The following is a 15,192-nucleotide window of genomic DNA, read 5'->3' on the forward strand; positions in this document are numbered from 1 at the left end:
AAAACATTTGGCAGAAACGGTTCAATATCAACAAAGTTCTGACAGAACTCTGCCTGCCACGCAGGTTTGCAAACCTGTTTGATTTCCCGCCAGCTCACTTGCCCAGCTCTTTGGCAGCTGGTCTGGCAGATTGCTGGGAAGCTTGGGCTTCTAGCCTCCTGTCTGCTTGGCAGCCTAGTTTCCCAGGGCTTCCAGGGTCCAAAGCCCAGGGACTACCACAGACTACCCTAAAGCCAGGACACTATTCCCTTTCATGGATAATTGCATTTTTGTGTTTGTTTTGTTCTACACTGGAACAAAATCAAATTTTGAAATATCAAAATCCTCCACAAAACAGAATTACTTTTCTCTAGTGCTGAGCACTTGGAAACCTAGCCCCAGCTGTGGATGCTAAACACTTCTAAAATTTCTGGCCTTAGATCTTCATCCTGCAACTTGCTGAGTGGTTGATCCTCAGCACCCACTCTGAGCCCCACTGACTTCAGCATTCTAGACCCCGAGAAATGAAGAAAGGATAGAGATTTCTGCAGTGAAACTATTCCCTGTCAGGAGAGAAATGAATGCACACAGACCCACACCATGCTCTCTTAGTCTATTTTTTGTTTACAATGTGCACACTGTTCCTAGTACTGCTTTGAGCAAGATTGGATACAACAGAAAACACAGCGGAAAAATATACATAGTAATAACACCACTTTCAAAGCTGCAGCAAAGAACTAACTCAGCCTTCCAGTTCCAGTCAGGCTGCTCTCACACACAAACCTACTCCACCTACTACGTAAGAATGGCCCTACTGGGTCAGACCAAAAGTCCATCTAGCCCAGTATCCTTCTTCCAACAGTGGTCAATGCCAGGTGCCGCAGAGGGAATGAACAGAGCAGGTAACCATCAAGCGATCCATCCCCTGTTGCCCGTTCCCAGCTTCTGGCAAACAGAGGCTAGGAACAACATTCCTGCCCATCCTGGCTAGTAGCCATTGATGGACCTAGACTCCATGAATTTATCTAGTTTTTTTTTTAACCCTGTTATGGTCTTCGCCTTCACAACATCCTCTAACAAGGAGTTCTATAGGTTGATTGGGCATTGTGTGAAGAAATACTTCATTTTATTTATTTTAATCCTGCTGCCTATTAATTTCATTTGGTAACCCCTAGTTCTTGTGTTATGAGAAGTAATAAACAACACTTCCTTATCTACTTTCTCTATACCAGTCATGATTTTATGGACCTCATTTTATGGATCTCCCCTTAGCCATCTCTTTTCCAAGCTGAAAAGTCCCAGTCTTATTAATCTCTCCTCATACGGAAGCTGTTCCATACCCCTAATCATTTTTGTTGCCCTTTTCTGAACCTTTTCCAGTTCCAATATATCTTTATTGAGATAGGACGACCACATCTGCACACAGTATTCAAGATGTGGGCATACCATGGATTTATATAGGGGCAATATGACATTCTCTGTTTTATTCTCATGTGCTTGGGGCGGCATGCCGCGGGGGGCGCTCCGCCGGTCGCTGGGAGGGCGGCAGGCAGGGTGTCTTCGGCGGCTTGCCTGCGGAGGGTCCGCTGGTCCCACGGCTTTGGTGGAGCTGCGGGACCACCGGACCCTCCGCAGGCACGCCTGCGGGAGATCCACTGGAGCCACGGGACCGGCGACCAGCAGAGCGCCCCCCGCGGCATGCCGCCATGCTTGGGGCGGCGAAATGTCTAGAGCCACCCCTGTTTATTATCTATCCCTTTCTTAATTATTCCCAGCATTCTGTTCACTTTTTTTGACTGCCACTATACATTGAGTGGAGGTTTTCAGAGAACTATCCACAATGAGTCTGAGATCTCTTTCTTGAGTGGTAACAGCTAATTTAGCACCATCATTTTATATGTATAGTTGGGATTATGCTTTCTAATGTGCATTACTTTGCATTTATCAACATTAAATTTTATCTGCCATTTTGTTGCCCAGTCACTCTGTTTTGTGAGATCCTTTTGTAGCTATTGGCAGTCTGCCTTGGTCTTAAGTATCTTTATTAATTTTGTATCATCTGCAAATTTTGCCACCTCACTGTTTACCCCTTTTCCAGATCATTTATGCATATGTTGAACAGGACTGGTCCCAGAACAGACCCCTGGGGGACACCACTATTTACCTCTCTCCATTCTGAAAACTGACCATTTATATCCTTTGTTTCCTTTCTTTTAACCAGTTACCAATCCATGAGAGCACCTTCCCTCGTATCCCGTGGAAGCTTACTTTGAATAAGAGCCTTTTGTGAGGGACCTTGTCAAAGGTACTGTACACAACCTAAGCTTAACTCCACCTCAGAGGTGTAAGATCTCTCACTCAAATGTCACCAGAGTCTGCTCCAGCCGGGTGCCAAACCACTGGAGTCCCTATTTTAACAGAAAGAAAGTTATTTTAAACCTGCTACTTTTTAAAAGTACCTCCTTGTGACATGGCAGTGTGGAAACAACTGTCTACATTACTACCCAAATTCCTTAAGAAATGAGTTAAGCCCAACTTCTGGAAAGGTGGCACACCACATGGATTTTTTATGTTCATATTTTAGTTTCTTTAATATAGTCACCCTTAAAGACTTGCCATTTATCAATGCTACCACTATTTGGCCCCGTATATATTTAGAAGGGGGGAATTATTAGTAATATTGTGGGTACCTGATCAAACAGTTAAATATATTATGTCCTCTATGGATGTACCTAGGGCAAAGCTGACTAGCATATATGGTGCTCACAAATTATTTTAATGGTTACCCAGAATCACAGCTGATACAAACAGTGGTGTATGAGTCCAAATGGATATCGGTTTTAATGTACAATTGTAAGGCCCTTCAGAGATTATAAAATAGACAGTATTACAAATATATATAAGAACAGACTCCTTTGTGCGAGCTTACATTTTGGGCCCTTCCAACTGCTCTACTTGTTTTTAGAGTAAATTTAAAAGCAAACTGAAAAAACTTTTGTGTAAAAGAAAAGTAAATCTGATTAAGAAGCCAAGCTATTAACAGAATTTAATGCAGACTTAATTCATGATCATTATAATCACCTTAAAACAAAGTAGTTGAAAAACTCTTCTTCCTTTACTGCTATCACTTTCCAAGACTTAGATTCATTCTACAGCTGAGAATATCACCTATATTTAGGGCAGGGTTAGCTCTCTGCTCTGTTTTGGGCCCCAGGGATAGCATCAACCATAATTCAAACATAATTAGATTGGGTGGGGGTGAATCCAGCCTCTGCTTTTTTGACTGACGATGCCCTCTTCATAACAGAACCGAGTATAGTTCTGCTTAGTAAGGGAGAACAAGATTGTGGGGGGCAGCGCATGAAAAAGCAAACCCTCAGCTCTGTGGGGAGGTACCTGCATGGCAGTGCAGTAGATGGATAGAGATGGGCCTAAAATCTTCCACTGCAGTGATCCTTTTTTTCCAGCATCAAGGAACCACATAAAGAATTGTGAAGCCTGCTTCAGAGTTGGGCAGAGTAAACCATGTGGGGTTTCTAAAGAGGTGCACTTTGGCCTTGGGGGGAGATTCCTTCCAACAACTGCACAGAGCCCAGGCCACCTGCTCAGGCTGGGAAGAGGATTTTCATCCCAAACAAGAGCTATTTGAATTAGGTTTATGTCTATGTTTTCATTTGGGGACAAATTTTGCAATTCTCATTCAGGAAGAAGTCTGTAAAAAAAGTCAATAGGAATTCTACCAGGATAGAGAAAGCAGTTTTCAGGTCTGATTTATTTCTTTATTTTACACTGGTTAATTTAAATGATTATTTCTTTCTAAAGGGAAAAAACACAGTATGTTTTCTATGAAGTTCACTCTTGTGTAACAGACCAGCATTTATCTGCTTCTTATACTACGTGCAATACTTGCTAACCATGCTTCCAATCAAAGTTGTTTGTTTACTCTTTCCCAAATGCTCAATTTGATGGGGCAGACTGGCGCTCTTATATGCAGCATGGCCAGGGAAAAATGTAAAATGGTCTTGGCATAACTACTTTTTAAATCAATTTATCACAAGGAATACAATGCCCAATAGTCTCCATTATTTCATTCCTGATTAGCCAAAATCAGCTACCTTAAGAAAAAAATCTAAACTATATGCTTGTCCTAAGTTTGGATACTTATTGTAACAGAAGACATCTGAATTCTGAACTGGAAGAAGACTAGAACAAACTGTAAAGAATAACTACCATGGATTTTAATTTAAATAGACAAACTAAGCAAATCAGTGAGCTGCATGCACACACACACAAAAATGTCATTATAGGAAAACCCATCAGAATTAAGAATGTCAGGCAGAGCTGAGAGCCTTGTCACATTACTTTACACAACAAATTGCTGAACAGAAAGATAACATTGAGTGAGTATAAATGACTGGAATCCACTGTAATTAGCATCAAATTTATGGATCTTGACACTCCAGGCATTGCCAGGAAAATCCAGAGGGAGAGAATACAGCTAGCATACGCCAGAGGATCAATGTAAGGATCAGGTGTTATTATTGGCAGTGGAGTAAAAGAGAATGACATTAGATGGGGATAGTTTAAGAAAAAGGAAATGGAAGTGCAGAATATAGTCATCCATTATATTTTTCACAAGCATCCTCTACCACAGTATTTCCCTGAAGTGCTGGAAGCAGCGCGGGCCAAGGGACGTACTGGCCGCCGCTTCCACCAGCTCCCATTGGTCTGGAGCAGCGAACCGCAGCCAGTGGAGGTGCTGTCGGCCGGACCTGCGGACGTGGCAGGTAAACAAACCGGCCCGGCCCACCAGGAGCTTTCCCTACACAAGCAGAGCACTACCTTCAGAGCTGGGCAGCCAGCCAACAGCCACTGCTCTCCGGCTGCCCAGGTCTGAAGGCAGCAGCGCAGAAGTAAGGGTGGCAATACTGCAATCCCCTTAAAATAACCTTGCAACCACCCTGCAATTCCCTTTTGGGGTCAGGACTCTCAGTTTGAGAAACACTGGTCTCCCCCGTGAAATTTCTATAGTATAGGGTAAAAGCACACAGAAGACCAGATTTCATGGTTCATAACATGTTTTTCATGGCTGTGAATTTGGTAGGGCCCTACTCATAAGCTCTTTCCATCCTTCGCTGATAGAAGCTCCCAAGGGATTGAACGAAACATGGCTAGTAATTTAAGAAGCAATCTCACATGGATTCTTTGAAATATTATTTTTAAAAATATTACTCTACAGACATTTTTCCAGTGATTATTTTAACTGGTTTCCACCTTTAACCTACCCCACATTGTTCAACTAATGTAATATTTCTAGAGACCTGAGATGTGAATTACACATATATCTGTGTCTTTGTCTTCCAAGTCACACAAACTCATTATACACACATGTATGGTCAAAAGTTTCAAAACTGAAACTGATGCTGAGTTTCAATGCCTCAATTTGTGTTTGCCTAACCCAGGAAACGTTAGAGGGGCCTGATTTTCAGAGGACGGTTTTCTGCACTTTCCAGAAATCAAGTCCTTTTAAAGTGTTTGACTTGGGTATTCAAAAAATGAGACATACAAAATCAATTAAAAATTAGGGATGTCGAGCAATTAAAAATTAATTGTGATTAATTGCATAATTACTCACACTGTTATACAATAATAGAATACCATTTATTTAAATATTTTTGGATGTTTTCTACATTTTCAAATATATTTATTTCAATTATAACACACAATACAAAGTGTACAGTGCTCACTTTATATTTATTTTTATTACAAATATTTGCACTATAAAAACTAAAGAAATAATATTTTTCAATTCACCTAATGCAAGTACTGTAGTGCAATCTCTTTGTCATGAAAGTTGAACTTACAAATGTAGCATTATGTACATAAAAATTACTGCATTCAAAAATAAAACATTGTAAAACTTTAGTGCCTACAAGTCCACTCAGTCCTATTTCTTTTTCAGCCAATTGGTCAGACAAACAAGTTTGTTTACATTTGCAGGAGATAATGCTGCCTGCTTCTTGTTCACAATATCACCTGAAAGTAAGAACAGGCTTTTGCATGGCACTGTTGTAGCTGATGTCTCAAGACATTTACTTGCCAGATGTACTGAAGATTCATATGTCCCTTCATGCTTCAACCACCATTCCAGAGGACATACAGGCATGCTGATGGGTTCTGCTCGATAACAATTCAAAACAGTACAGACCGATGCATGTTCATTTTCATCATCTGAGTGAGATGCCACCAGCAGAAGGTTGATTTTCTTTTTTGGTGGTTCGGGTTCTGTAGGTTCTATATCAGAGTGTTGCACTTTTAAGACTTCTGTAAGAATGCTCTACACCTTGACCCTCTCAGATTTTGGAAGGCACTTCAGACTCTTAAGCCTTGCATTGAGTGCTGTAGCTATCTTTAGAAATCTCACATTGGTACCTTCTTTGCATTTTGTGAAATCGGCAGTAAACGTGTTCTTAAAACAAACAACATCCAAGACTACTTTAACATGAATTATATGGCAGAATGTGGGTAAAACAGAACTGGAGATATACAATTCTCCCCCAAGGAGTTCAGTCACAAATTTAATTAAAGCATTATTTTTAATGACCTGTGACATGTCATTCCAGAGTCTTTATGAAAATATGCTTATGATATCCATAGGATATAACTGAGATACTTTATGCAAGATGGCTCATGTGAGATATCACTGAACAGGTTATGATTTAGTGAATGTGATTATTCTATTTGTATGCATGTATCATTTCAGTTTCTGAAATTAGGAATATTGTCTATGTATCTATATTTAAACTATGATACTTTGCGTGACGCACCCTGGTATGCGCCCAGGTACAACAATGAAAAAGCCTGACAGTGGTGGTAGCCCATCTTCATGAGACAATGGACTGTAAAAAGAGTTTAGTCTTCCTGTGAATATGTAGGTCAGTGAAGAATAGCTATAGGGGTCCTACAGAGGCATGTGACCATGTCACCTGATACTGGAACCCATCTTGAATTCTGTACTTTTCCATGAGAAGCTGGGGGGTTGGGAGGTCAAACTAGGAAACATAGGACTTCTGCCTTATGCAAATCCTATATAAGGGTGTGGAGTGAGGCAATCCGGGTTGTCAGTTCTCCCCTGCTACCTCACCGAAGATGACTGAGGGAAACCACTAAGACTGAACTGGGGGAAAGTACTGGATCTAGACTGGAAGGGCATCTGCCCTGTGAAGAAGATTATTAGAAACATGTTTAGGGTGAGAACTTACATGTAACCAGTTTCTTTAGTGTATTAAACTTAGTTTGTGTGCTCTGTTTTATTTTCGTAATAATCTGCCTTGTTCTGGCTGCTACCTCCTTAACTACTTAAAATACACCTGTTATAGTTAATAAACTTATTTCTGGTTTACAATATAACCCAGTTTATGTGATTTCTAACTGAGAGGAGAGAGAAGTTGTGCAGATCCTCCTCCATATTGAGGGAAGAGGTGAATTTCATATAATTTTGGGTTTGCACTCCAAAGGGGGAGGGGGTGGACATATGGGTGCTGTGGCAAGCCCTTTAAGCTGAGCCTTCTCAGAGTGGATTTCTGTCTCTCTGTGCAGCTTGGTGTGGCCCTGCCTGTGTGCTTGGCTGGAAAAAGGCTGGGGAGATTAGCCCAGCAAGACCAGGTAAAAGGGGGCCCAGCTGGCAGAACAGTGGTGTCCCAGCACACCAGGTGACATCCCAGGGGGTCCAACCTGTCACATGAGCATCATCAGCATAGAGGTATGTCCTCTGGCAGAAGCATGAAGGGATATATGAATATTTAGCATATCTGGCCATAAATACCTTGCAATGCCAGATACAAAAGTCTCATGTGAATGCCTATTCTAGCTTCCTGGTGACATTGTAAATAAAAAAACAGCAGCATTATCTCCCATAAATGTAAACAAACTTGTTTGTCTTAGTGATTGGCTGAACAAGAAGTAGGACTGAGTGGACTTGTAGGCTCTGAAGTTTAACATTGTTTTGTTTTTCAGTGCAGTTATGTAACAAAAAATACATTTGTAAGTTGCACTTTTATGATAGAGATTGCACTACAGTACTTGTATTAAGTGAATTGAAAAATACTATTTTGTCATTTTTACAGTGCAAGTGTTTGTAATAAAAAAATAATATAAAGTCAGAAGTGTACACTCTGTATTCTGTGTTGTAATTTAAATCAATATATCTGAAAATATAGAAAAAACATCCAAAATTTAATCAATTTCAATTGGTATTCTATTATTTAATGGTGTGATTAATCACGATTAATATTTTGCAGTTAATCATGTGAGTTAACTGCAATTAATCAACAGCTCTAGTAAAAATCTCAGATATACACCTCTACTCCGATATAACGCATTATATAATGTTATATTGAACTTGCTTTCCCCCCCTTCCCCCATTTCTTGTTCCCTGACCGCCCCCTCCAGAGACCCCTGTCCCTAATTACCAGGGCTGGCTCCAGGGGTTTTGCCGCTCCAAGCAGCCAAAAAAAAAAAAAAGCCGCGATCGCGATCTGCGGCAATTCAGCGGGAGATGCTTCACTCCGAGCGGGAGTGAGGGACCCTCCGCCGAATTGCTGCCGAATACCTAAAAGTGCCGCCCCGCTCCCGAGTTGCCGCCCCAAGCACCTGCTTGATAAGCTGGTGCCTGGAGCCGGCCCTGCTAATCACCCCCAGGACCCCACTGTCATGAATAGTTAGTAAAGGGTTAAAAATAGTACCTGGTAGGCACCTGACCTGAGGACCAATCAGGGAAGAGAATTTGAAATTTCTAGGAGGGAACTTTTTCCCTCTGTTGCTGTTTTTTTTGTCTTTAGCCGTCTGGAGTTACAAGAGTCCAGATGTTTTAATCAAGTCTACAAGTTTCTACCTTTCTGAACTAATTTCTTCTAGTCAAGATAGTGAGTATTAGAAAGATACTTTGTGTCATTATCTAATAATCCTATGTTTGCAATTCTGTGTGTTTGTTATTGATTATTCTTAATTCTGCCTGTACTGGTTGTACTGAGAAGAGAGAGGATTCTCTCCAGAACTTAGCAAGGTTATACCCTATGAGTGTCCAGCTTGGACTCATAGAGATTCTGTATTTTCTTGTTTTTCTTTTAATAAATTCTTTCTATAAAGATTTGATTAAATCCCTTCTACTGTGGATATAGGGGGAGGGGCTAAGGCATTCTCTCTCGGTGGTGAGACAGCTTATCTCCGGCAGAGAAGGGAGGGGGAAGAGATAGTTCCTCCTGGGTTTGATTCAAGCAGTTTGAATCAGGTATCTCTTTCCAGGACTAGGGAAGGGGAGGGGGAGGTAAGTCCCTCTTTGTGTTGAGTCAAGGATTTGACTCGGTGTATATCTTTCCAGTGGCTAGGAGAGAGGGAGGGGGGAGGTTCCTCCTTTGTGAGTTGATCTGTGTTCCCCAGGGAGTGTCTTCTGAGGGAGACAGGGGGAAAACAGGGGTGTCCCGGCCCACGTAATTGACCGAGGTGGTGGCAGCAAAAGGGAGACCTACCCTAGGATTTTGGGGTGGGGGAAGACATGCGGGTCCTCACTTTGAAACCCCCCAGTTTCAAGTGAGGGTAGACTCTGACACCCACCCCCTACCTAACCCCCCTGCTCCCTGTTCCCTGACTGGTCCAACCCCTATCCACACCCCCTACCCCCTCACAGGCACTCACCAGCAGCGGGGCGGGAAGCGGAGGAACGTGGCCCTAGCCTGCTCCACTCCGCCACCTCCCAGCTGCAGCGCTCCACTTCCCACCGCCGGTGAGTGCGGGGAGGTTGGGGAAAGGATGCCTTCCGTACTCACCTGCGGCAGGAAGCGGAGCGACGTGGCCCCAGCCTGCTCCGCTTTGCCCCAGCCATGTCACTGGGGGAAGGGGGGGTTGGGGAAAGGTCCCACACTCACCTGCGTCTGCGAGCTGGCGGAGTGGAGCGGGCTGGGGCCAGGCTGCTCCAGTTCCCACTGTCGATGAGTGCAGGGAGGTTGGGGAAAGGACGCCCTCCGCACTCACCAGTGGCAGGAAGCGGAGCAACGTGGCCCCAGCCCACTCCACTGTGCCACCTCCCACCCGCGGCACTCTGCTTCCCGCTGCCGGTGAGTGCTGAGAGGTTGGGGAAAGGACGCCCTCCGCACTCACCAGCAGCGGGAAGCGGAGCGATGCGGCCCCAGCCCCCTCTGCTTTCCTTGCCCCAGCCCCAGCCATGTTGCTGGGGCAGGGAAAGGTCCCACACTCACCTGCAGCGGGAAGCAGAGCACTGCGGCTGGGAGGTGATGGAGTGGAGAGGGCTGGGGCTGGGCTGCTCCGCTTCTGCTGCTGCCAGTGAGTGCGCGGGAATCCCTTCCTCCAAACCCCCTCCCCCGAGCAACATGGCTGGGGCTGGGGCAAGGGGAGCGGAGCGGTCTGCTCTCGGCCCCCTGTTAATCCCCCGGGCCACTCTGGGACTGCGGGGCCCCCAAAATTGCCCCCCCCCAGCTCCTGCCTCCTAGACCCTGGGTGGGAAGCCCCTGACCGCCCCTGAGGCCCTCTGCCCCTTATCCAGACCCTCGGCCCCGGCCCGGCACCCTTAACACGCTGCTCAGAGCAGCGTGTCAGAGCTTTACCACGTTGTATGCGAACCCGTGTTATATCGGGTCGCGTTATATCGGGGCAGAGGTGTACATACACCCACTGACAGAGAATATAAGAAGGCCAGGTCTACACTATAAACTTCTGCTGGCATGGCTATTTTGGTCAGAGCTGTGATTTGTGACCAAACGCAGCTGTGCCAGCAAAAGACCCTAGTGTAAATGCAGTGATACCTTCAAACTGTGTTAGAATAAGCTATGCTGCCGAAAGCACAGTTTTGCCAGCATAAGCTTCATCCACCTAAGCATGCTATATTAACAAAGCACTCCTACTGCAGACTTGGCCTAAGGCAATACTACTCTATGGAGTACTATTCTATCTATGTCAGGTACTTATATGGCCCCATTACCCTAGTATCTCAGCACCTCACAATCTTTTTTAACACCTCTTCTGGGTAAGAAAGTGATATTACTACACTTCACAGATGGGGAACTCAGGTATAGACAGACTAAATGACTTGTCCAAGTCCACACAGGAAGTCTGTAGAGGTATAGAGATGGGAACCCTGGTCTCCCAAGTCCTAGCCTAGTTCCCTACTCAGGAGAGAGAGAGAGAGAGAGAGAGAGAGAGAGAGAGAGAGAGAGGATCCACAATATTAAAGGTTTTATAATTCTGAGTTTCAGAGCAGCAAGTTATTCATAATAAAAGCGTGAGTTGTTATTCAGGGTATCCAAAAGAGTACCCATAAAACTTTTATACAACACACACCATCATGTAGGTTTTAGGTTGCTCCAGGGCCAGCACAACCCATTAGGCGACCTAGGTGGTCACCTAGGGCGCTAACATTTGGGGGCCGGCAACCGCAGAGGCCGGACCTTCCGCCGCCTCTGTTGGGGGTGGCATTTCGGGGGCAGGACCTTCTGCCACCTAGGGCGGCAAACAAGCTGGTGGCGCTCCTGGGTTGCTCATATGTTACCAAAAACAAACAAAAAGGCATCTCTAGAATTAGTAATGTTTTAGAGATGTTAGTAATATTTTTTGGTGGTGCTGTTTTAAACAGGGACTCATTTTTTTATCCCTAGGTACCTAGGACTGCATCATGTCCACCCTAAACCCTTGCCTAGAATAATTTTGAAGAAGAAATTTCTACAACTAGTGGCATGGGGAGGAAATGTTTCTGGAGCAAATTGATATTTTATTTTATCATCCTCTGTTTGAAGCTGCAGAGGGAGTTGGAATATTAGAATAAATCCTGGGGAGATGGCTTAGTAGACAGAGCATAGGCAAAGTACAAAATAAATTAATCACCTGGCTCCACAATTTTTCACAACTGCGATTTGTCCCATGGATATCACATGCATATACGAGGTGTATATATCACACTACAAATAAGTGCATGTGTACATGCTGTGATGACTGTGCCAATCATGCTCTTTTTTCTTGTGACAATTTGTAGATTTAAAAACAAACGTCGGTGGGTAGTGTGATGGATAACACGCACAGACTACAGTATACCAGCATCAGCTATTGTCATGCTGTTTATAACATCAGCTGCTCTGTGCCTCAAACATGTGTGAGAGTTTAAAAATGAGTGTAATATATTGTAAATATTTTTGGTGCTCTCCTCTTGGATTTTGCTGAAGCACTAAAAGTCAAGTGAATAATGTAGGCTCCACACTTTATAGACATTTGCAATATCTTCCAAACCACAGTCTTGGTCAGGAGCATCAGAAACCACAGTCTGGATCTGTGTATTTGTTTTCCTAATGTGTTTGTCCTTCACCATGAAAGCTGTTCAAATCCTCTTGGTAGTTAAATCAGCTAGATATGTTTTGTGAAAAGGGCACTTCAAAATAACACACTATAAACCAAAACACACTATAAACCAAAACAAATTAATGAGTTCATGTATAAAAAGAACAATACAGCACAGAAAACTACCTTCCCCTTCAGCAAATCTCACAGAATGGGACAGATGGCACAAAAAATGTAGCTGCTTTATTTTGGCGTGAAATGCATATTCCGCAGGTGCTAATTATGTTTCCTAAGAAATACCTGTTCTTAAAGAAAAGTGTATTAGAACATAAAAAGCAAAATTTGCATTTTAAGGCAGTTATGATAATTTCCTTTGTAAGTAAGTAACAGTTATTGTCAAAATTATCTATATACTGTACATTTAACCAAAATATTCCCTTCCCAACATTCATTTTCTTCTCTCTATCCATGCAATAAAGTCTTAATCCTTCATTCTGATATTGTGATTGGTTTCCCTAGAAATCAATGCCATGGTATAGAATTTTGATTTGTGCCCGAGCGGGTTGAAAATAGAGAGACTTGTGATGGAGAAACTTCCATACAGCCATATCCTACTACAAATGATATTAAGTGATGAATATCCAGCTCACTTATTTATTGTATTACTCTCATTAACAAAAAAGGAAAACACAAGAGCTAAATCTCCGCACATTGATATGAAGTCTGTATACAGACACCCCAACAGCTCCTGAGTTGTTTGTTTTTAACAAAAAATGTTTGCATCTTTTAAAAAACAAACTTGGCAGTGTCCTTTATATCTTTTTTTTAAGTGTCTTAATATTAAGTATGTATGTTGCCCACTTCATCTTCAGAGCACCTGATATACATTAACTAATTTACAGCTAGGATAGGTAACCAATTTTCCAGGTGAGGAATTAATAGAGAGATTAAGTAATATGGCTCATGCCTCTAAGAGAGTCAGTATCAAAAATGGGACTAGACGGTCTTACAAAAAAATCATTCAACAGATGGGTCAAGAACTCAAACTCATCATCATTCGCTGAGCTAAGAGAATGATTTTTCACACCATACTGGCCAGAGACAAAACAGATTTATGCCATTGATTGTTCAGTGTGGTGGGGGTCATATCCTGGCCTCAATTGTGAATGATGGCTAGTTATTAATCATGTACTTCTGAACCCTTCATATTCAATGGTTAATAAATCTTTGGTTTGATTCTACTTCCACTGGGATCAATAGCAAAGCTCTCACTGGTGTCAGGCAGGATCATGCTCATTGTGAACAATTTACAGACGACTAGGTGAAATGAAGAATTCAGAGTCTAGCTATACTTTTCTTCTTGTTACAATACTGTGGTGTAGCTAATTGTATTCACTGTCTTGTCTCAGCAAATACAGGTCATGTAGCTGCTACTTCTGGAGCTGAAGGCAAACTCATTCTTTTGGCATTTTAATCCACTTCATGCCCCTTGTTTTACAAGCATCATACCTGTGAACAGCACTGAGGTGACTCAGCTGAGCAGCTGTAAAACTCAGTGACAATGTGCTCTAACAGTTTTGCTTACTATTTCACACTGCCTCTCCAACTAGAAACAATTTAATAGGCAAGTGGAATGGGTATGATAGTGGGTATGATATAGCAGGATTACTATTTTTCTTTTAAACCTAATGCAATCAAATCATACAACAAATCTGAACAGGAGTAGGTAGAAAGGTTCACAAGCATCATGAATTGGGAGAGAAGGACAGGGGAGTTAAAAAAAACCAATTGACTGGGGAAGGACAGAGGAAGTATGGTCCAGTATTAGAACATGAGCCTAGGAATTGGGAGTGCTGGGTTCAACTCCCTGCTCTGCCACAGACGTCCCTGCATGTCCTGGGGCAAGTCACTAGCCTCTATTTGCCTCAGTTCCCCATCTGTACAATAAGGATAAATACTCTGGGCAGGGATGTTGTAGGGATAAATACATTAAAGATGATGAGGCACTCAGAAATTATAGTGATGGGGGACCCAAACACATTGATGACAGACAGAAATAGTATTAATTTTGGTAATCTTTTCACAGACCAACATTTCTGAATTTCTCCTATTCCCCTCACTCAGGCTATCCTCTCTCAGAGCCCTTCCACCGAAGACAGATATTGTTTTTAATCTTCCAAATAATGAGGTCTGAAAACATGAATTTTGCTTACACTCTCTGAAGCAGACCATCCCCTGTATCCTCATACGTACAGATATTTCAGTCAGTTGGTTTATTCAGCAGCCTATGTGTGAGTTTCCCATGCACATAAAGTTTTCATCAATTTACGCTAGATATTACATTTAACAGATCTTTAACATCAAACTGGACATGGCAAGATAAACACATATGTTAATTATAACTATTTTTATATTCACTATTTTAAAACTTGTGCATTCTGAGCACAACTCATCTACACTGCAATCGTAAGTGTGACTGCAGCTAATGCTTCCTGCACTAGCTTTAATCTGGCTAGCGCACAGCTAAAAATACAAGGTGGTGCAGTGCAGGCTAGGAGCAGAGTACAACTAGAGTTTTAGGCGTGTTTGTACAGCTCATGCTGCCGCATCTTCACTGCTATTCTTAGACATGCTAGCTAAACTACATGAGCTACAATCACAGCTCTGATAGCAGCATAGACATACCTCACAGTTAGTGAGGATGGATGGCTTTGTGCAGATGAATTCAAGTCTTTGTGCCACAGTTCCACATCTGTCCGGTAATGGGATTGTTAATGCTTCCCGACCAAACAGGGTTGCTGTCAGAATAAATTAAAAAATGTTTGTGGGGTGCAGTCATGGGATCCATTATGAGCACCTAGGCAGAGAGTAAGC

At 42.7% G+C, this 15,192-nt stretch overlaps 1 protein-coding gene across 13 annotated transcripts in view; it reads right to left on the minus strand.

Annotated features, from left to right (window-relative positions):
- The window catches only part of PCDH11X (protocadherin 11 X-linked), a 1,093,295-nt gene that overhangs the window by 511,256 nt on the left and 566,847 nt on the right, over nucleotides 1–15,192 (minus strand). Inside the window, exon 7 of one of the 13 annotated variants that reach the window (XM_039487742.1) lies at nucleotides 14,997–15,116. The exons of the other annotated variants lie outside the window; for them this stretch is intronic. Coding sequence (XP_039343676.1) covers nucleotides 15,090–15,116 — 27 coding nt within the window. The 3' untranslated portion in view covers nucleotides 14,997–15,089. Of the gene's footprint in view, nucleotides 1–14,996; nucleotides 15,117–15,192 lie in introns of those variants that run through there. 13 annotated transcript variants of the gene reach the window in all.

Source organism: Mauremys reevesii, linkage group 9 (assembly GCF_016161935.1).
Source record: "Mauremys reevesii isolate NIE-2019 linkage group 9, ASM1616193v1, whole genome shotgun sequence".
Taxonomy (NCBI): Eukaryota; Metazoa; Chordata; order Testudines; family Geoemydidae; genus Mauremys; species Mauremys reevesii.